Source organism: Bidens hawaiensis, unplaced genomic scaffold, assembly GCF_021521415.1.
Source record: "Bidens hawaiensis isolate Kalapana, Puna unplaced genomic scaffold, B.hawaiensis_p1.1 tig00016156_1, whole genome shotgun sequence".
Classification (NCBI taxonomy): domain Eukaryota; kingdom Viridiplantae; phylum Streptophyta; class Magnoliopsida; order Asterales; family Asteraceae; genus Bidens; species Bidens hawaiensis.
In genome coordinates this window covers 7,118-30,416 of record NW_027492471.1, presented here as the reverse complement: position 1 = coordinate 30,416, position 23,299 = coordinate 7,118, and the positions used below count along the sequence as shown (strand labels likewise).

The 23,299-nt window shown below is 36.9% G+C and overlaps 1 protein-coding gene across 1 annotated transcript; it reads right to left on the bottom strand.

Annotated features, from left to right (window-relative positions):
• Positions 1–2,710: 2,710 nt before the first annotated feature.
• LOC143550727 (MYB-like transcription factor EOBII) lies at positions 2,711–5,283 on the bottom strand. Its single transcript, XM_077041326.1, has 3 exons — positions 5,011–5,283; positions 4,698–4,827; positions 2,711–3,234 (listed from the first exon to the last, which is right to left on the bottom strand). The coding sequence occupies exons 1-3, from the start codon at positions 5,147–5,149 to the stop codon at positions 2,931–2,933; spliced, it is 573 nt and encodes a 190-aa protein (XP_076897441.1). The 5' UTR covers positions 5,150–5,283; the 3' UTR covers positions 2,711–2,930.
• Between the last annotated feature and the right edge of the window lie 18,016 nt (positions 5,284–23,299).

Below are 23,299 nucleotides of genomic sequence, written 5' to 3'. Positions count from 1 at the left end.
CCGCGGGAGGAATCCCCATGGAAAACCTTAAAAAACCCTTTTCAAAACCCTTTGCTTAAGTCCAAAAGTTCACCTCACTTTATTAAACACTCATGAGAAGAACATTGGACTGGGGGGACTTGAAGAGGTAGGTCCCAGCAGAGCCCAGTTGGACCCGCAAGACTCACCTTGAAGAGGAACGTCTGCGCAGAAACCAACTGGATCCGCAGGACCAACCATGCTCAGAGACGTGACGTCCTTACGCGCAGTACGCAAGCTGGTCCCGCAGGAAATGCCTCCCGATGGTGAAGGACTCCGCCTGTTCCCGCAGCTTCGGATACAAGCCATCAGGGAAGGCCACCCGCGCAGCAAGGCTACACGCACAAGGCACTTAGCTCTCAATCACTCAGTGTCACCTGAGGGAATGAGCAAAGCCGGGAACAATCCCGCACAAGGGCGGGAGGGGGGATACTCCCGCCCAAATAAGCCAGTCCGTACGATACGGGAAGATCTTCTGTACTGTACCTGACGAGGTATGGGAAAAAGATCTGACTAAAGAGACGACAGCTTACTGACACAGTATGGCGAGCAGCGTGCTCCTGTACTGTGTCACTATTAGCCGCTGCCTACTCACCAACTACTGCCATACCACGTGCGTAGCCGGCAGTTGGTGGAAAAGGAATAGTACACAGCAGGCCTGGTCACTATCAGCCGCTGCCTACCCACCAACTACCAGCAGGGCACGTGCGTAGGCCACTGTTGGTGGAACAGGAACACTGTTGCAGCCGGCCACACCTCCTTGGAAACCTACCTTCGGCTATAAATACCACAAATGGTATGACCATCTTATCATATTATCATCATATTATACCTGATATCTGCTCTAGCAATCTCTTAATATACATTTATATTTAAAGAGCAATCTAGTCTGATTCTCACGCCGGAGGGTGGTCACAAGGAGGAACCCCCCCCCCTTCTCAGTGACAAGCTCACGGTGTCTGTTTTGCAGGTTATCAGAAGAACCATCTTCTCTGGGTCTAACCCCTCGTGGGAAACATCTATCTAACCCCCAGGTTACCAGTAATCTGCCCGGGGTCCGGTTAGTGTTTCTTCAGGTTGCAATATAACCCTTGCTACAAAACGGTCACAAAATAGAATTAATTAACCACGAGTCTTTGACAATGCATAATTAGTCGCAAAATCTATTTACGACCAATTTATTAAGTGAAATTATGATTGCAAATAACCAACTTTCTAGCGGTGGTTACTTTTGTTACATTATATATATATTAAAAACCAAATGTTAGTTATCTCATAACAAACACTATTCATGAAATAAACCAATCATTTCTTCACACATGTATAAAGCTTTTTCAATGGTAGTTAACTAATTTTCAAATTACACACCTCTCTATAGCAAACATTCATTTTTTCAATATTAATTCCATATTTCATTTTCAAGTTTGATTTTATTTTTTATTTTCATAATTAATTTTTAGCATATATTATTTTCTCATACAAATTTTAAAAACTATGTTTTCTTAAATTCTGAATAAGCAGTTAGGACATGCTTATTTTAATTTACGTTTCAGTATGATCATCTATTGTAGTCGGATTCCACCTTGGTGGCGCTTGAGTCGTAGTGGCTTTACCAATTGTCGTCTATTTGTTGACTATTTACATCGACCGCCACAACGATATGGGGGTCAAAAACCTTGTTGAATCTTAACATCTAACGCGTTGGTGATGGCTAGGCCACTCCCGCAATAAGGTTAACTCGCAAATTTAGTGATGCATTGTTCATTCAAAGTTTATTTGTTTTATTTTATTTTGTTTATTTATTTTCTTTATTTTTTTTACAAAGGAGGGTGAAGAATATGGCATCAATGCATGTGAACACTTTCCTTAAATGGATAAAAAAGTTAGGCTTACGTCCACCTTCAACACTCATAAACTCATGCAATAGTTTGGATAAAAATAGAAAGCAAAGATTGAAATTTCCCAAAATAGAAATCAAGATCGTTCCACATCTTTCCACGTGGCACTCTCCTACTGGTTTGCTTTGATAGATGTTTTAATTTGTCGTTCATTAAAATTTGCCAAGATTAAAGAAGAAAATGATGTATCATTATGGTTTAATCTTGTCCTTAACTAATTAAGCCTCTCTAAGTACCTGTTTTATGCACAAATATAATAATACCGAGGATTGAAGACCGGTTAACCGAAAACATGATTACACATGAGCTTATAACCAAACCAAAAAGGTTTAATCGATGATTAGGTTAGTATTACAAAACATATACTTTTACCTTTAAAATCAAGCAAGCCAATCAAAACATATGTGTTCGATATTTTTAGTATGTTCTATTTTTCTATACTAGGTTATTGACATGTATACTACACGGACGGGAACAAAATATGATAAACTAAAGACATATAATATATTTTTGAATATGTTGAGACGAAAATAAATTTATAATTGCATGGTTTATTCAAACTAAAACATGATATATAAAGACAGAAATAATAAAATGACATTACATGATAGAGGTTGCTCAAAACTTATTTGTTACAACTATCTCTTAGTTAAAAAAAACAAATATAAGTTGAACCTCGTAAATTATTTAAATGAAAAGAGAATTATATATATATCAAACTCTAGACATGAAAAATAGAAAAATAACCAAAGCAAACCCTAACACAAAATTAGATGTTAACCATAAGAAAAGTCTATATCAATCCTTAGGTTTTATTGTATACGAAACATGAGTCGATACAGAAGACATATAGATGACTATTGTTCTTGTTTGACTACATATAAACAAAGCCTCAAGTCAAACAATAGTTTTAAATTTTGTGGCTTAAAGTTTTATATATGTATATATATATATATATATATATATATATAAGACTCTTGTATATTATATATATATATATATATAAATAATAATTTAGTCACTATTTAGTAACTGCATCGACCACAAATCCTCCATACTCCACATGTTCTTGTTTGTTTCGGGTTGAAACGGACCTGAAAAATTCTGAAAGTTTTCGTAAGGTGGAGAGTATGTGTCCATCGGATTAACGGCATTACATGTTTGTGTTGAGCTTGCGGTGGCTTGATCAGCATGCCCTGAAGACGTTTCCCCGCTAAAGTTTTCTGCCTGTTTGATATGCTTTTGAATCCTTGTTCTCCAGTAATTCTTAATTTCATTATCTGTTCTTCCAGGAAGATGTTTTGCTATTTTTGACCATCTATAAAACAATCAAATAATCAAAAACTTTAATTATTTTGAACTTGATTAAACTTTTTATTCAACAATGACCCATTCTATGCTTCAAAATTCAATGTTTACAATATTTTAAAGTTTAATAATGTATATACACTATTTTTTTCCCAGAAATTGAGATAGATATTATGGCCCACTTGAAATAATCTAACCTTCATATAGGACCAAACATATAACATGTACCACGATACAAATTCATCATATATCACTTTTACTTCATTCATTGTATATTTAAAAGGAGGTTCAATTGGCATCTCATTCATTTCATTTCATAAATGTGGCAAAACCCTTTCAAAATGATCCAAAAGAAAGAAGTTTTGGTCCATCTTTTCAAAATTCTTCGGTTACGAATCTGAAATTCATCTTGTCGATGGTCCGAAGATTCATTCGACAATAGCATCGATGCGTTTGTAAATCGTGAGTAAGAAGAAAAGGCTACATCTTTTTGGTAAGTAAACAAAACTAAAACATTTTTTTTTCAGAAAAAATCCCTTCTTATTGTTAAAATTTAGCATATACCTTTTTAAATCAGAAATTATCTTACTTTTGTTTTATTTAAATAAATCAATATTCTTAGTATATAGCTAATGAAAATAAGAATTTCAAGATTCATATATATCTCAAAGAAATATATATTGAAATTTCATTTGACAACAATTAATTTTCTTACAAAAGACAAAGATGTATATTTTCCAAGATATGCATAATTCACAATTTTCTTTTTTCTAAAATATGATCATAATTACAAAAGTATTTTTTTTACTGAAAGTAATTTTTTTTCTAAGGTCGAAAAGGGTTATTTCTCAAAACAACGACCTCATTTACGAAATGATAAATAATAAAGAAAAGGGAAACTCTTTATTTGTCGCTTTTAAAACTTGCAAATTGCTTATGGATAATATTCAAACAATACCGTAAATTAGTGATTATATCGAAACAGAAGTCAAACGGGCAACAAGCTACGTCAACTAGTGAGATATTCTCAACTAAAGTATTTTCTCATTCCTTGAGTTTAATTAACTAAAGATGATTATAATTAGAGTTTTTTTATGTATGAATACAAATCAGATCGAAGAATTTCACCGAAGACAAAATCCGTCACTACTTCGTTCTAACCCGTGTGTGGGTAAAGACTAAAGGCATAAGACTTAAGACTTGATTGACACATCAGTTACTCTCTTGTCATGTTAAGCTAATTAAACTTCCAATAATTAATAAACCAAAAAAGTAACACTAACTTTTTCCAATAATGGATAGTTTTATGACTTTAATTCTTTCAAGCTTGATGGAACATAAGTTAAACTAATTAAAAAGCTAAGTCTAAAAAAGCAGCAAGAAAACACAAAGTACTAGTAACATGTAGAAATCGTGTTAATTGTTGGACTAAATTTCAAGCATAGTACATAGTAATTTAGAATAATTACAAACCTGTTTCCCCATTTAGCGTGAAGCTCCATGATCAAGAGTTGCTCTTCCGGTGTAATATTACCCCTCCTTACATCTGGCCGGAGATAGTTCAACCATCTTAGCCGACAACTTTTCCCAGTTCTTTTTAGACCTGATTCATATAAAAGAAAGATTTGTTGGCCGTTCAAAAAATAATAATTATTATAATAATAACAACATAACCTAACTAGGGTTATTAAAACGTACACAAACTAAAAAAGACACTAAAATTAATATATATATATATATATATATATATATATATATATGTGTGTGTGTGTGTGTGTGTGATTACCTGCGGATCTAGCTAGAGAGTTCCAAACACCTTCACCATGATTTGCAATATAGTTTATAAGAATCAAGTCTTCTTCCATTGTCCATGGTCCTTTTCTAACTTCAACTTCTTGTGAAGAATTGCAAGGTTTTTTCTCCATAACAATATTCACTTTTTAGTTATTTTCCTTCACAAAATGTGTATATATAATGAGAGAGAGAGAGAGAGAGAAGGATGGAAGAGAGGTTTTTGAAGAAAGATAATGAAGATGATGTTGGTTTTATAGGTGAAGCCTAAGATGACATTTAACATGTTAAGTAAGCTTTTAAGTTAACATTAATCAACTTTTAAAATATTTAGGCCTAACTTCCTTAATTATTAACATAGTTTATAATTAAGTTAATAATTCAATATAATTAGAGATCAAATAAAGATGATTGCATATATAGTACGCATATGCATTTAGGACCCCTACATGCAAATTCTATGTGATTTTTAGTTTTTGGAAATTAGGTGAAAATTTCATATTTTTTAAAGTTTTGCTTTTCATTTACCAAAGCAACTTGTAAAATAAAAATAGAATTGAAAGAGATGGATGTTACATATATAGTTACATACAATAAATATGTGCATACTTATGTACGGACATACATACATATATAGTTTACTTCATATTTGTTTCAAATGTGAACTTTTGATACAACACAAATATGATACAAGGGTTAAACCTATGAACAAGTTTAGCTAATTAAATAAGTTGTGTTTATGTTGATCGATCAATGGATTTGTGTGCTCGTTTGTTTTAATAAATTATAACAAAGTTCTGTTTTATGTAAAAAGGTAAAGATATAAAAAGAGAAATGTACATATTCTTTTGTTCCTTAGATACAATTACCTTGTAAACATTGTATTTTGTTGTAATTAAGTTTATAATTTCATAGGCACTATTAATATACGAAAAAAGACTCAGGTTAAGTGATTATTGTTTGTGTCAACCAACATATATGCATGTCATGCATATTCGAGTTCATGTGTTTAACAATATTTTTGTTTTCAACGTATCAACCCAAACACGACTCAATTAACATAGCTAAGTTGTATCGTATGGTGGTTGGGTATGTCATGTTTAGTAACAATAATTATAACATTTGTAGAATAAATTATTAAAAAATAAATTCACAAATAACTAATTTTAAAACAAAGTAAAAAAAATAACTACTTTTTTAAACATAAAAACATGACATTTTAAGTATACTTTTTATTTAAAAATCCAGTCACTATTTGTATAATCCGCATCAACATTTAAAAAATATCATCAAATAAATCACTAAAAGTAAAAAAGTAATATGTTAAACTGAAAAAAATTAAAAAATTGCGAAGATTGAAGTAGCAAATAAAAGTTAAATAATAAAACAAGTTGAGACAAACTTTGAATGAATTTTGTAGAATTATTAACAAATTTAGTCTCTTGTGTGAAGAACTGAAGATTTCCATTAAAAAAGTATTAGATAGTATCGGGTATGCATGAATAAAGATGGAATGAAATACAATAGGTTATTGTGAGTAAATAAATAAAATAACCTTTGTTGGTTAATAGAATGGAATTACCTGTTATCTTTTTTATTTCATTCCTCTTAAAACACACATAAATTCATTAATAACAGGTGGATGTAATAAATCACTATATCGAACCCCTTCCGCTTCTTCTTCTTCTTTTTTTCACCCTATATCACTTCTACCATCACCACCACACACCACCGCCATCGTCGCCACCCACCACCGCCAATGTTACCGTCATCACCACCCAACCGACATGGCCACCGCAACCATCACCACCACCCACCGCCACCACCATCAGTCACTACCTTATTTATCTTATTCTTTAGTCTTTTCATGTCTACCAAACAACACAAAGTAATGATCAATTAAATTCCAATGTGGTCACTAATCATCTTGATAATGACCTATTTAATTCATTTGTTCATTCCATTAGGTTGCTTTATATTCCCTTATTCATTAATTTTATTACCCTATGCCAAGCAGGCTCTTATGAGTGATTAATATTTCTGCATAATTTACAATTACAAATGAAACCAAATTAGTGAAGTACTTAGTAGACACGACCGTTAACTTTGTAGACATGTTATGTACGTGAAACCCGTGAATAAATTTATGTTTAAAGTAATTAATATAATTTCCTAAACATAAATAAATAGACAAACAAAAGAAAGTAGCATGTGCATTGTTATGATCAACTTCTATACAATGCATATAAGATCAAATCACACCATAATCAATCATTTAGTTTTAATTAAAGTTTTAAGTAACACATATATAGTTAACATGCCACATGGTGCCCCGTCGAATAAGTTGGATTGGTTAGACTCGTTTACAAACATAGTTTAAAAACAAAAACTATGCTCTTCATTATAAGTTATATTTTTATTTTTACCTTTTCTTTTGTTACTTAGTGATTTTAATACTATGGTACATAATGTGTTCAAGCATATATGATTAGAGGTGCATAAATCGGGTTTTTTCTAATACCCAGGTTCGAGTATTGAACCGGTTTCGGGTATGATCGGGTATTGGAAAATCGGGTATTGAGAGAAATCGGGTAGGGTATTGAGGAGAAAATATCAACCCTATGTACCGGGATATGGTATGATCGGGTTCGGGTATAACCGGGTATGTGTTCATGTACAACCAGGTATTAATACCCGGTTTTGAATTTGTAATTTTTTTATACATTTTTAAATTTGTTTAAAATTTAAATTTGCTTTGTAATTTATAAAAATAATAAAACTATATTACAAACCCATAAATCCACTTAATTACAAATTATTTATTTAATATATGCATTTTAAAATAACTTAAACATAAAAGTTGTGAAGTAAACATAAAAATATACCATAAAAACTCATGTATTATTACGGGTATTAGAAAATTGGTATCAGGTATAACCGGGTACGGGTATAGAGTATGACCGGGTCCGGGTATTTATGGGTATAAATCGGGTACGGTTCCGGGTACGGGTATTGAGCACAAAATGCATATCCTATCCATTCCCTACGAGTATGGTCGGTTCCGGTTTCGGGTATAGAATACCCAGGTACAAAAAAAAATGGTCCCGGGTATTTTTTTCGGGTCCGGTTCCGGGTACGTTTTTTTTTTCACCTCTATATATGATACTTTTGCTCTTTTTAATTCTTAATTAAATTTTACATTTATTTTACATTTAGTTCTAAGGCCCATAGAGTGAAGCCCAATAAAACATCTAAGTAAATTTAGGCTCAAAAGCAAAGCTAGCCCAACTTAAAAGAAACATCATCCTTAAAGACAAATCAGGTTTTTAATTTAGTTTTTCTTTTTTTTTAATTCCTGGAACAATACAAGTGGTCAGTTCCATGAAGAAAAAATTGCCAAAATCAAAAAATTAATAACCATCTTTTCTTTTGAGGTGACTAAAACATTTTAAATAGTTAAAACTAAACTAATTATGTTTGGTGCTTTGAAATAAATTTTTTCTACTTCTAGTTGAGAATAAGAAAGAAAATATATCAAACAAGAAGAAAGATCCAAAGTAGATGCTATCATCATCTATTTTTGAGAAGAATTACTTCATGTTTCTATCAATAAGCAAGAAGTACTTCAATATTAAAATGTAGTAAATAGATTTTGATTGAGTTTTTATTTCTATTTAGAAATTCAAAGATATATTTATATTTTCATGAAGGTGTATGATATCTATGTGGACACACACATGACCAAAATACTATCTTTGTGTTGTATTTTGAGATAACAAAAAAGGTTGAGAGGTAATTAGTTTTTAGGAACAAAATGTTTTTTAATCATAATTTTAATGAGTCTCGTATGCACCTTCATAATCCTTCTAAGACTATTCATGCAAGATACAATTTTTATTTGATCTAATGCCTACACACACATGAGTGAAATTGAGAATTCATGTGATGGGATTGTGTTAAAATCATTTGTTTGATTTCAATTACGTTCCATTGTTTTTTAAGTAGAGTAATTATTTAATCATAATTAGGGTAATTATGAATTACCTATTTTGAATCTAATGAAGTTTGTGTATAAAGTATAATTAGCTTAGTATTTGCATAATTAGAGTAACTGGTTAATCAAAACTAGAATAATTATGACATAACTATTTTGAATCTGGTGAAGTTTTGCATATGTATTTGTATAACTATCGTAATTATTTATATAACTGGAGTGTTTAATCATAGCTAGATTGCTTACGAAATCACCTATACATAAATGGAGTATTTGTACAACAAACGTAGTTATTAGTTATTTGTATAACTAGAGTAATTATTTAGTCATAAGTAAAGTAATTATTTGCAATCAGAGGGCTTGTAGCCTAATGGCATCAAGGTGATTTTAATGTGGAGTCCATACCAAATAGTGAGGGTTCAGGTCCTATAATAATTTGAAGTAAAAAATAAATGGCTATATATTTGTATAACTAGCAAAATTATCTGCATAACTAGAATAATTATTTGTATAACTGGAATAATTATGTAACTTGATACTACGAAAGTAAGTCTTGTTTAATTAATGAAGTTGCTCTACTATTTCAGTCATGTTCTCGTATTTATGACTTTGCCACCGTGTCCTTTCTTTTTTATAATTCCTGCACTTCGCACAGTAAGAAACTAAATGTAAATCCTCTAGATACGCACATAACAGTTACCTTTAGACAAGATTAGCATATGCATAATAGGTTTGCAAAATGTTCACCGGAACTGCTTCGGAGGTTGCTAATTTAAATAGATTTTTATTAGGTTAAACACAATTGCGTGTGAGTTTAATGATTTACATGAGTGAACAAAAAAGCAAAATAAAAATAAATAGGCATTCTGGAAGTGATACATCTCGTGATAAAAACATAACATAGTATGCAAGTGAATTGATAACACCCAAAAACGACACCAGATAATTATAACCCAAACCAACCAAATGATCACGTCAGATAATTATAATCCGAACCAACCAAATGGCAACAAATACGATAAGGACGTACAGTGTGGATCAGATCCAGAAAACATTAAGGAATGCTCCGGGTCAAACTACTACGAAACACAAAAGGGGTACAACTTTTGTAACTAACGAGCCCTATTGTAATGGTTTACGAAAATAACTGATTCGGGTGGGGAACATACCATGTGTCTAAATTTTTACTAGCATAAATAGGCAAAGAAAGTACAAAGTATGACATAACCATATCTAAACGACTAAAAGCAAAATACATTCACTTATGTATAATTTATTGATTCTCACGCCAGAAGTTGGTCATGGAGAGACGAGGAAGCTAACCCGTGTAGGTTTTGTAGGTCATCTTTTATCGCGGTGAATTTAAGTACGCTTATAGCATTGCAAGTATTCTTCTTAGGCACTATTGTTTAAGTCAACTTAAAACATACTAAGTATTCCTCTTAGGCTCTGTTGGGGTAATTGTTTGCATCTTGATCAGCAAGCATATCGATATTTCAACAGTATATTATTGTTTTTTAAGAGATGGATAATCACATTCATTGCCCCTTTCAGAGTGGCGAAGCTTGAGCTTAGTCACAGAGATGACTGAAGTTACGGACCCCATACCTCAGGGGTGACTGTGCTCAATATCTATAAAAAAATTTAGACACGATCGCATAATTACTAATTATACCCTACTAAGTGAAAAACGGCAGTGATCAGGGTCACCCATTATACTTTCGCATTAATTTTTGCAATATATATTTACAATAAGGTGGCTCCTAAGGAATAGTATGTCCTCAAATCTATACAAATAATATAAAATAGATACCACATCTTCTATCTATACTATATATAATACACCAAACAAGGGCAAATTAAGACACATTGCTTTTAAGAGATTCACAACTTGTAAAGCTTAAGGTACACCTTCTACAGCATGTAAGATAGGGACAAACTTGTTCATTATAAAATATACATGTAAAAAGTTACAACATTGCCCCCTCATCTTTACTCAACTTTTGTAAATTTAAAAAGTTATTACAACTTTGAACCTTAATCTTTACCTATGTATTATTTTTTATTTTAATTGTAACTAACTTCCCACCAACGATTTTCCAACGGCCGTTACTTTTCCATACGTTAATACATTTTTTAAAAAAATTACGCCATAAAATCGAGCATTTTATTGTCTTTGATTTGGGTATGGTATTGCTATAGTTTTTTTCAATTAAAAAAATTCATGCTACATATAGGCGTTCACAATTCAGTTTTAACGGTTTCTAAGTTAAATAGTGAGCTAAGCCGTTGGTTTGATTTTTTTCATTGAAAACGAAAACTAAAGCGTCGAAAATTTAAACTGAATCGTTACTAATAGTTTGGTTTCACGCATTGAGTTTCAATAATAAGTTTACAGTACGGTCCGGTTTTATATGGCCTATTTTTGGTATAAACTGTAAACCGAACTGTTTTCTATGGTTTGAACATTCAGAAACCAGCTAATCAAAAGTGGCGATTGGTTTAAACGTTTTCAAAATTTCAAACAAACTTTGAATATCCATAATTGTTACATGATTACTAGGATTTTGGTTTCCCGCAGCATTGTGCGAGCACCCGTCTAGTACAAATATATGAATCCTATTAGTTTTGCTATACCTAGTTTGATAAATTGGTCTACCTTTTCATTAGGCAAACACGGGTATTTGAATATTACATAGTGCGTCTCTAACTACTGAATATACTTATTTTACTGCATAATATAGTCTATATGTGTTTTAATAAGGATGTGCTTAAAAACAATAAGGCGTATTTGAATACACAAACTTTTATAATGGTGTAGTGTAATGTGTCACACTCTATATAGTTACTGGTTTTTTGTAATAGTGTTAATGTGCAAATTTTATAGCGATACTCCAACTTTGTATGTTTTTTACATTGTTATAAGTTGTAATATGTTTTAATGCACGAGTTCTGTAACATTGTGTCTTAACATTATAAAATGGCACGTCTAACATACTATAATGGCACTATAATGGCACGTCTAGTTTTTTAGTTTCAACTCAATGTTGTAATTTGATTTAAGGAGAAATCTATAATTTTTTTGGCGCGACAGTTTTAAATTTTTAATAGTTAGGCACAAGTATAAACAACAATAAGTCTAACATGTTACGATGATGCGTCTAAAAGAAATATAGGTAGAGGGTAAGGGCCGGGCATAATTAGTTAACTGGATCGAACTAACAAGAGTCGAAATTTGATTCAAATCAAATTCGAATATGGGGTTCGAATATTCGAATCGTATCCTTTTATTTTTTACATGTACATAGTTGAGAAGGTAGTGGTGACATGCTCACAACTTAGTATTATTCAAGAGGAAAAACCTAATAAAAATAAGTTTTAAACAACTATTTATTTCATTTATAACATTATTAAAAACCTTCAACCCAATCAATTATTTTTTTCGTAAGACTATTTATATTCTATAAAAGGATGAAAAAAAATAGTTCTTAAGAAAGTTCAAAAGTGATACGATACAATCCAAGGAAGTTAACATCCTCCCCCATACTTGCAACTTTTATCTTCTATTGTAATAAAATTAAATAGTTTTATATCTTAAAATGTTTTACGATATAATAATAGTTTTCACACTTTTTTGTTTCTAATGATTAATTCAAGGTTCAGACAAAATAAGGTAACTATGGTACAGTTCGGTTATTAGCCTCCACCTGATTAACCAATCGGTTTTTTAGTCAATCGGTTCGATTTATCCAGTTGCAATGGCGAAGGATAGTTGGGGCCAGGGGTGGCCCCGGCCCCTTCCGTTTTTTTTTGCGTGGTAGTGTAAATTTACCCGTTTTCGTCCGACATTTTTTTATATATAGTGTAAACTTACCCGTTTCCATCCGAAAATTTGATCTCGGCCCTCTCCGTTTACGAATGTTTTAATGTGTATCTCGTCCGGCCCCTCGACAGCTTCGCCACTGTCCGATTGGTTTTTTGGTTTTCGATTCGGTTCGAAAAATGTCGGTTAGTAACTAAAAACAAAGTTAGGCTAAAATTTTTACTTATGAATATATTAAATGGATGCATAAATACATGAATTGAATGTATAAATACATGAATGGAGATATATACATGAAATGATGGTATAAAACATAAAATACATGAAATGAAAGTATAAAATTAGTTACACCGAGTGTACAAAAAATAATCGATAACCGTTTTTCGATTAATTTGGTTATCAGTTAATTTCGGTTCTGCTTCGTCGGTTTTCGGTTCGGTTAACGTTCTGTTATCGTTCGCCCCTAATCGACAAATAACTTAGTAGGTGGCTTTTCTACACAAACAACAAAAGAGATTAATTTGATGAAATCTTTAAAGATTAGTGTAAAGACAAAATAGCATGTAAAGTTAGGTTTAAGCAAGTTCTTATCCACACCAAACCTAAAGCAAAATAAAGGAAAAAAAAGGACAAAGTTGGATCAGCAAGTCCATGATCTCTGGTTTAGACTAAAACACTAATAAATCTAAGGTTAAAAAGACTAAAACCTAACTTGGGTCTCTTTATTATTAATCAAGATTTTGTTATCAACCACTCATGCTCCTCCTTCACAAGTTTTTGATTTGATGTTCTTAGTTAAGCACCTCTAATTTGTCTTCTTTCACTCACTAGTGGACAATAATAATAATAATAACGACACAATATGAGTGAATTACTTCCAAGGGCAAGCTAGGGTAGTTCGAGTTTAGATCAGACTTGGCTTTCAAAATTTATTATTTTAGGTCGAGCTTATAAGAAGACGGAATTTTTGGTTTCGGCTTTAGACTGTTTAAAATTGCGAGATTGTATTGTTAAGTAGCGTATAAAAGGTTACAGAAAACAATCTTTGATCTTAGATCATGAACGTTACGCATATAATCCAAAAAGCTCATAACTAGGTTGCCAGTTACAACTTAGAATAAAGAATGGTTAGTGAAGAAACACTAAGTGACCCGGGGCAGATTACAGATAATCTGGGGGTTAAGTAATGTTTCCCACGAGGATGAGGTCCAGCAGAGAAGGTTGTTCTTCAGGTGACCTGCAAAACAGACACCGTAAGCTCGTCACTGAGAAGGGGGGGTTCCTCCTTGTGACCACCATCCGGCGTGAGAATCAGACTAGATTGCTCTGAATATAAATGTATATTAAGAGATTGCTAGATAAGATAACGAGATATCAGATGATGTCCTTACCATTCCAAGGTGTTGGAGTATTTATAGCCGAAGGTAGGTTTCCTAGAAGGTACAGCCGGCTGAATAGTATTCCTGTTCTACCAACAGTGGACCACGCACAGGCCATGCTGGTTGGTGGATAGACTACGGCCGACAGTAACAAGGTCGGCTGTACACTGTTCCTTTACTGCCGGCTATGCACTGTTCCACCAACTGTAGGCTGCGCACGTCCCATAGTAAGGGTTGGTGAGTAGGCAGCGGCTAATAGTGACAAACAGTAATAGAGGGTGCTCCTCCTCGTACTGTTGTCGGTGAGCTGTCACCCTGGGATTGGTTCATGGGCTGTTCTGGTCAGATCGTCTGTTCTGCCCATACCTTAGTAGGTATAGTACAAAAGATCTTCCAGAAGCATACGGACTGGCTTATTTAGGCGGGAGTATTCCCGCCTTGCTCATTCCTTCATGTGACTACTGAAGTAGCTAGTGCCTTGTGCGTGTAGCCTTGCTGTCAGTGCGGGTAGCCTTCCCTGATGGCTTGTATCCGCAACTGCGGGAACAAGCGGGGTACTTCACCATTGGGAGGCTTTCCCTGCGGGTACAGCTGGCGTACTGCGCGTAAGGTTTTCTCTGAGCATGGTGGGTCCTGCGGGAGCAGTTGGTCGTTGCGCAGACGTCCCTGTTCAAGGTGAGTCTTGCGGGTCCAACTGGGCTCTGCTGGGACCTACCTCTTCAAGTCCCCCCAGTCCAATGTTCTTCTCATGAATTATTAATAAGTGAGGTGAACATTTGGACTAGCAAGGGGTTTTGAAAAGGGTTTTTAGTTTTAAGGTTTTCCGTGGGGATTCTTCCCGCGGTTTTCCTAATGTCACGCAGAAATTCCCGACTTTTCTGCTTGATCTTTGGGTATGAAGCGGGTAGGTTTGTAACCTCCTCGCAAGTCAGGAGCGTTGAGTTCCACTTGTGTGGATTCTCCATGGGGTTTTGGTAGTTTTCAACATAGTGATCAATTATGCTAAAACCACCAATTCCATCTTGGAGTTTCAAACAATATAATTCTCGACGTTCCCGTCATGCGGGGATGTTATTCCCGTTTCCGCAAGCATGGCCCAGAAGATCCTTCTTGGTTTGAATTCCCTGCAGAGTGCTAAGTATGTGAAGGGTTTTGCCTTGACACTGTACCCGCACTCGTCTTACGGTTACTTTACTTCCAAGGTATTCCTGGTGTCAATTCCCTGCGGGTGCTAAGTATGTGAAGGGTTTTGCCTTGACATTGTACCCGCACCCGTCTTATGGTTACTTGGTTGCCAAGGTAAGGGGTATTTTCCCGCTTACTTTTGAATCTTTTTGAATTTTTTTGAAATTCGAAGAGTTGGTGAAAGGATAAGAACAGTCCAAACTGCTGAAACGTCGTGCGACGGTTTCTTCTGACTGTGTCAGGACGTGCAGGAAGTTATGGTGACGTGACAGTACCTGGTCATTCCAGACGCTTTTTCAGGCGCGTGGGCGCGATTTTTCGGGCGCGTGGCCGCGAAATTAATGGTACGCGTCCTTTCAACAGTTGTTGCTAGCTTGCTTTTTGCCACGTGTCATAGTTTCATTGCAACTTCGATTTCTCTCTCTTCCGCATTAAATTCATCGCATTAATTGCGATTAGTATATAAAGGGGGGGAGGGTTCTTTGTAATCCACACTTTCACTTTTCTCTTCATCTTCAGAACGATTTCCGGCGAATACTCACCTTTTCAGTCGAGCATTCTCTTGAAATCGTTTTCTTCTTTCATATCTGCAAGATGTCTTCTGCTTACGATCTTGAGGGTACAGTCCAGGAGGATGGGGTGCACGCCGAGCACCCGTCATCCACGTCCGACAAGGATGACAAGAGTACTGCTGGCGAGTGCCAGTGTGCTCTGCCTGTCGATTTATATCAGTACATCGTCAGGAAGTTCATGCTCGAGTCTCTCGAGCCTGAGTTTCCTGAACCTCATCAGACGGTGTATGATGCCCCCAGAGGCAAGATCGGGGTATATGCTGCATTCTTTGTCTATGGGAATCTTAGGTTCCCTTTGACAAAGTTTGTGTACCGTGTCCTGGAGAGGCACGGTGTGCACCTGACCGAGGTGCACCCGATGGCGATCGCGAAGATTCGCCACTTCGAGTGGGTGTGCCGGATTCTGGGCATTGAGCCCTTCGTCGACCGCCTGATGACCTTCTACTCTTGGAGGTGCATCCAGGGGTGGTATACGCTGATAACCCGAATCAAGGGTTTGAAGATTTGCGCAACCGAGCGCAGTCTTCGTTCGTGGAAGCGGGAGTTCTTCTACATCTCCGCTCGCGCCATCCCCCTTGCCATGAAATTTAAGAATGGGCAAGCTCTCCCAAGCCTTCACGCCTCCAACTACCAGGAGGCGGAATGGTTCTCGAAGATATCCCGAGTCCAATCTCCGGTTTACCGGTTTGCGGAGTCCGGGATGGTGATGCTCGGGATGAGCCGGGTGTGGAAGGATGCGGATGCGCGAAAGATCCCGATCGTCCTCGAATACGGTTTGAACTCTGTTCCTTACGGTATGCTCTGTTTCTTTTTGTTGATTTAGAATCTCTTCTGACTTCTTTCCTGTTTATTTCAGAGGGGAACGACTTGCAGTCGCTCCTGTATCCTCGGGAGGCTGACAGTCCCGCTCGGATGGGTACTCGCGCTCTAGACGAGAACGAGTTGCCCATCCTTGAACAGACAGCGGATCGGTTCGTGGAGGTCTACCCGCTAGGCCACGAGATCCTGAGCGCCAGGCGGCCAGGTAAGGCGTTATTCAACCCTCGACCCCTCAATGTTGAAACCTCTGCTGGAATTCCTCTAATCTTATGTTCTGATGAGGAATCCGCAGATGGTCCTCCGTTGGTGCGGAAGAAGAAGGCCGCCGGCGGGAAGGGGAAGGAGAAGGTGGCCTCCACTGCCGATCCGGTGCCTCGGTCTGACTCAGAGGCCGAGAGCGAGTAGGTGGCGGGGAACCCCGATGGTGATAAGACCACCGCTCCGGAGGCTGCGACGACTGTCACCTCCGGAGAGCCCAGGATGACAATGGTGAGCGGCGTGAAGAGGCCGGCTCCATCGGGTTCATCCCCGCCTGTCCGCACTTTTAGGCTTAAGAAAACCCGTAAGTACAAACTTTATTTTTAACTTCATAGCTTTCCATCATTAATACTTCTTCTTTGTGCAGGCATGGATGTTGACGCATTCCAGGGTGGAGCGGGGATGAGTACCCCCTGCCCATGACGGTAGGCTTGGTCAGCCTACCTGAGGCGACGACCCAGGCGGCTGCGCCTGCGCCTGCTTCCGCTGGTTCAGTTGCTCACTCCGTTGAGCCGACTGTTCCAGCTGTGATGACATCACCGCCGGCTGTCAGTGCCATTTTTACCGCATCTTTCACTGAGCCGGCGGTTACTTTTGCTGCGGACTCCGCAGCGGCGACCGCGGCGGACTTCACCATGCCTCCTCCGTCATCGGCAACGACGGCCGATCCTTCAGGTATGCATGGGGCTTCTCGCCAACCTCTGCCTCATTCCCATCTACCTGACCTCTTGGACGGATTTCCCTTGGGTTCAGGTGACGGGTTTGGCGGCTATCGGCCTATTATTGACCCTACAGGTGCGTAGGGTTCTCTTGGCCTATTATTATTATTATTATTATTATTATTATTTTATATATATCATCTTTTCCTAACTGCTTTTTGTTTTTTGCAGTGTCGGATTCCAATGAAGTGTATGTTCCACGATGGAACATCCGCCGAGGAACAACCCTTTGCACACCTGTGGAGTGCGTGGATTGGGCTCGTCACGCAGCTCCCAGTGGTGCGTTGGGGGAAGTCATGGCTAGCTACCAGGAGGGTAGGCTAACCAATGAGCTTCGGGTTCTCCTGGCCCGGATGCAGCCGCGCGTCGAGCTGCTTTGTCGTGAAAACGACAAGTTAAAAGCAGCTCGCATTCAAGAAATAGCTCAGGCGCGGGCTGTCCGGGAGGAGAATAGGAGGCTCTCCGCCGCGGCTGCGGAGAAGGAGAAGGCGTTCAAGGCCCTTGAAGTTGAGGTTCAGGCCCGTCTCGAGGCTCGTTCCAAGGCTGCCCAAGCTGTTAACGAACAGCTTCGGCTGGCTAAGGAAACTGCTAGGAACGCAACTGAAAGGGCCACCAAGGCTGAAGCTGTTGCTGAGCCTCTACGCCTCGAGAATGAGGAACTTAAAGCTAAATTAGAGGCGCTCCAACAGGCTCATGATGCCTTGGCGATGGAGGACGCGAAGAAGCTCCAAGAGATCCTGGACCAGAGGGGCGTGCTTGACCACACTGAGCGGAAGCTAAAGGGAGTCGAAGAGGCTGCTGCAAAGGAAGTTTTGCTTGCCAACCTCAATAAAAGTGAAGCCGAACGCGCCTGTAACCAAGCTCAAGCCGCCCTCCAAGAAGCTCTGGTTGCCAAGGAATGGCTTCTTCGAGAAGCGTTGTCTCAGGTAAGCTTTTCATGTCTTTAGGCTTTTCTTTGTAAATAGAAAAGGTTTTGATACTTGTATATTTTTTTGTAGGTTGTGCATCGGGTCTTCACGGAGACGTCTTATGACGATGCTATGAGCACAGCCCTCAACGCTTCTCATGAGGATGGGGAAAAGGCCGGCTTCCTGCTTGGTCTAGGGTTTGTTGAGAAAGGCATCCCGCCTTCCAACTTCCCTTTGTATGATGTGGATACTGAAGCTGTTTATGACCAAGCAATGAATCAGTATGCCGCCTTCCCGCATCCGGTGGTGGAGAAGGTAAACGAAGTCGCTGCTGCTGATGATGGGCTAGCTATCCTTAAAGCTTTCCTTGAACCGTCACGCTCTACTGATGGTGCGGGTCCAAGTGGAAGTGGTCCTGAAGCATGATCCTGAAGATCCCTTTCCACCATTAGCGTAGATTTTTGTTTTTTTGTATAGCTTCTTTTGTATGCGGGTATGCACCCAGCAATCTTTGTAATATTTGAATTTTGATGGAATAAAGATTGTGTTAATTCTTTGCCTTGTTTATTTTACGCATGTTTTGATCTAACTTAGCAATTTCTTTAGTACTTAGATAAGTTAACTTTTTAACGTGGCAAATTATAAGTTTGTTTCGCTTCCTCTTTCATGATTGTGCGGGTATGACCATCACTTACACTTAGTAGGATGGCTTAACTTTACTTATATCTGACCTGCGTGGAAGTTTTCCTCATCTTTTCCTTTGAAATTTTCTAAGTGTTCAGAATAAGTTAACCTTTGGACGTGGTAGATAATAGGTTGAAGTTTTGCCTCCTTGTTCGTGATTGTGCGGGTAAGACCGTCACTTGCACTTACAAGGATGGCTAAACTTCACTTACATCTGACCTGCGTGGAGGTTTTCCTTAAAACTTGAAATTTTTACCGTTGTGTTTATGCGGGTTTTGCCGCCTTCCACACGTAACGACTTACTTCTTCCCCTATTTATGCGGTGAATACCGGCACATCAGTGTGGGAAGTTCATAAGTATAAAGGTAAGGCTATCAACACATTGTGAAAGGAGAATCATTTCCATTAGAAGTGGCTCTAGGTCTTTTCTTTACAAGTTTGGAATTGATCTACATATAACATTTGCGTAATTGAGCTCCATTCCATGTTCTTGGGATGGGAGTGCCATCGAGCCTTTCGAGCCGGTATGCGCCCTTTCCCAGAACTTCTTTGATAATGTATGGCCCTTCCCAGACCGGGGCCAGCTTTCCTAGGCGTTCTTGGTTCGAAGCCTCGTTGTTACGCAGTATGTAGTCTCCTACATTGAAGTTGCAGAGTTTTACCCGCGTGTTATAGTACTTTTGCATTTGTCGCTTGTAGTTCTCTTCACGCACTGCGGCTAAGTCTCTGCGCTCCTCGGTTAGCATAAGGTCTAACCTTCTTTCCGCATCATTGTCTTCTGGCTGAATCAAGACCATTGGTGAGGGTAAACCAATTTCGACCGGGACCATGGCTTCAGTGCCATAAGTGAGACTGAACGGGGTTTCTCCCGTACGGAATTTTTGGTTTCGGCTTTAGACTGTTTAAAATTGCGAGATTGTATTGTTAAGTAGCGTATAAAAGGTTACAGAAAACAATCTTTGGTCTTAGATCATGAACGTTACGCATATAATCCAAAAAGCTCATAACTAGGTTGCCAGTTACAACTTAGAATAAAGAATGGTTAGTAAAGTAATAGCCATTAGACCAATCATCTATAACGATACCGAGAAAATTAACATGGACCAATGTATCTCATCCTAGGCAAATTCCACATCGGTTGTAGACAGAAGAGGTTATTGGTTGATAAGGAAAGTCACGATTCTTAAATTATCGATGCATTTTGGGGTTAATGCTATTGGATGAGAGGAGAACTCTACATACAGTTAACTGTGACCTACTGGAAAGTCTCAACCCCGGCAACTAAAAATAAATATGTGAGCACATCGTTCCATGAGTACTTTGTTGACAATATTCGTGATACAAGAGGTCAGATGGTACACTTGGTTAGAGTTTATTAAAAGAATATGTGAGATTACTTTCAAGACAGTTTAATATTGATAATTTAATATAGCATTAGGTTAGAGCATGTTAGGACAAAGAGTATCTTGATTTAACTTTGTAATAACGTGATTGGATAGGCTTTTGTACTTACAAAGTACATGTCCAAGCAAATAGGGCCCAAATGCACATGTGCATTCACTAAAAGACTAGAGTGGGTTAAGTCACAAACTAAAATAATTAGTAGTTTTATCAAAGACTAAAACAACTATTGATATGTGCCATCATTGAGTTGTCAAAAAGCATACCATCATCCTTTTTAGCAACCTTTGCTTTCTTTGTTTTCTTGCTAAACTAGACAACCTTCACTATGTGACAATAGCTTACGGCCAATGGCCAATCATATCATCATGTTAACCAATGCTTGTCGTTTATCTAAGGTTCGGCTCGACTGTACAACAATATGTTGAAGCATAAAATGTTGGTTCCGCCGAAGACATCCACTAGCCCAACCAGGTGACTTCTGGTCAGTGACTTTCTGATTAGGAAAAGATACTCAAACTCTAATACGTGTGATTGTGGGCATTTTAAAAATCACATAAAAAATTGTGTCATCATACTCACATGTAGTAGGATGAAGGATCCCAAGTAAAAAAAATGTACATATTTCTTTTTTACTAAAAAAAACTTTATTTTATAATTCATTTCAGGCCTCCAAAAGGTTGAGTCGGCTCTGTTTTTACCTTTCAATTATTTTTTTTATTATTACTATTATTTAATAAGTTGATTTAAAAAAATTGGGTTAATAACTTTTCATTCATGAGATGGTATTTAGCAGGCATGAACTTGTAATATAGTATGAAATTCTCGAGTTTGATTATGATCAATCACTTTTGTTTACAATTTACGTGATTACCTCATTGATGTTAACTGTTTCAAAGGCTTGTAAGAGCCTTGGAGAGTACTTTGCATTAAATATATTTTCCTAAAGCGTGTAAAACCGAACTAATTTAATGGAACTCCTAACACACCAATACTTTAATTGAGTTCACAATCTCTTAATGACCCTTTAGAAATCTTGATCATCTAAGCAAACCCTAACGCAAATTAATTGTGTTTTCTCTACATTAACTACAAATGGACAAAAGATACCAACCCTAACCACAAGTGGTATTGGTGGCCAAAAGACAACCTTTATTGATTATAGTGTGCAACCACAAATTTAGGACTTAATTTGAGTGGTTTTAAAAGTTATGATTTGATTCATAGAACCCACATTATTAAAAGTACTATGTCATTAGGCTTTCATGCACTTACCTCCACAATCTATCACATGGAGAAGATCACTCTTTGTCTGTTATCACTTGGTAAAATTCTTCAAATGCTATTGCCTACTCACATGCTCTTCATTGCCACTTCTCATGTTCTTTTCTTAAGGGTACACCTTAGAATAATATGTGATCGTATCGAATGTCTTAAATCTGCTTGGTGTGTTCGTATTATATGGCTTGGATGCCTTCGGGACCAGTCTAGCTCTTCTTATTCTTTTTGAGGCATACTTTCTTTTTGAGGTATACTTTCTTTTCTAACCGTATCGTTTTGTTCATCTATATTTGTTAATATCATGTTAGTAGTATCATATCGTTTCTGCTTTGTGCTTTCTATCATATTCGAATGTTTAGAGGTCAATGAAATAATTGAATGGTTGTATATGGTTATACTAGGGCTTAATATATTCGACAGTTATGGATGATCGATCAAACCTTCGATCAAGAGCGAACATGTTTCCTTTATGAGCCTTGAAATAGTTCACTAACATTAAGTCCTAAATTCTAAGATAAAATACTTTTAAGAAAATATAAATTCACTAGCACATACCATTTTTGAAAGATGTAAGTAACGATGCTAATCTGCTATATCTTTCAAGAAAATTAAGTTTAATACTTCCTTTATGATCTAGACCGAAAATGTTTTCTCTAGTAACCTTGTTATTTATAAAATAGGTCAACCCCTTTACTTCAAAATAAATCATTACTCTCTTTGTTTAAACTACTTTATTATCATTATTTTTTTTAAAGAATTGAGTAAACTGCGATTTTCGTCCTTGTGTTTTGTCCAAATATGCGGTTTTAGTCCAATAGTTTTAAATCTGCGGTTTTTGTCCATATGGTTTCATTTCACTTTCAATTAAACCTGACCCCACTAACCCAGTTAAGTCGATCTAGTCGTTAAACCTATCAACGCGTCCCTCACGTGAGGGCCAATTTTGTCCTTTTTCTCCTCAAATACACCTCAATCCCTCGCCGCGAAGGGGCTTGCAAATTATGGTTGGGATTTATCTGGGAAGAAGAAAGACAAAATTGCCCCTCACGTGAGAGGCGTGTTGATGAGTTAAACGACTAGACTTAACTGGGTTAGTGGGGTTGGGTTTAATTGTAAGTGAAATGAAACCACATGGACAAAAATCACAGATTAAAACTATTAGACAAACCGTAAATTCGGACAAACCACATAGGCGAAAACCACAGTTTACTCAAAAGAATTCTTTACACTTAGATGTATATTTTTTGAACGATATAGTGAT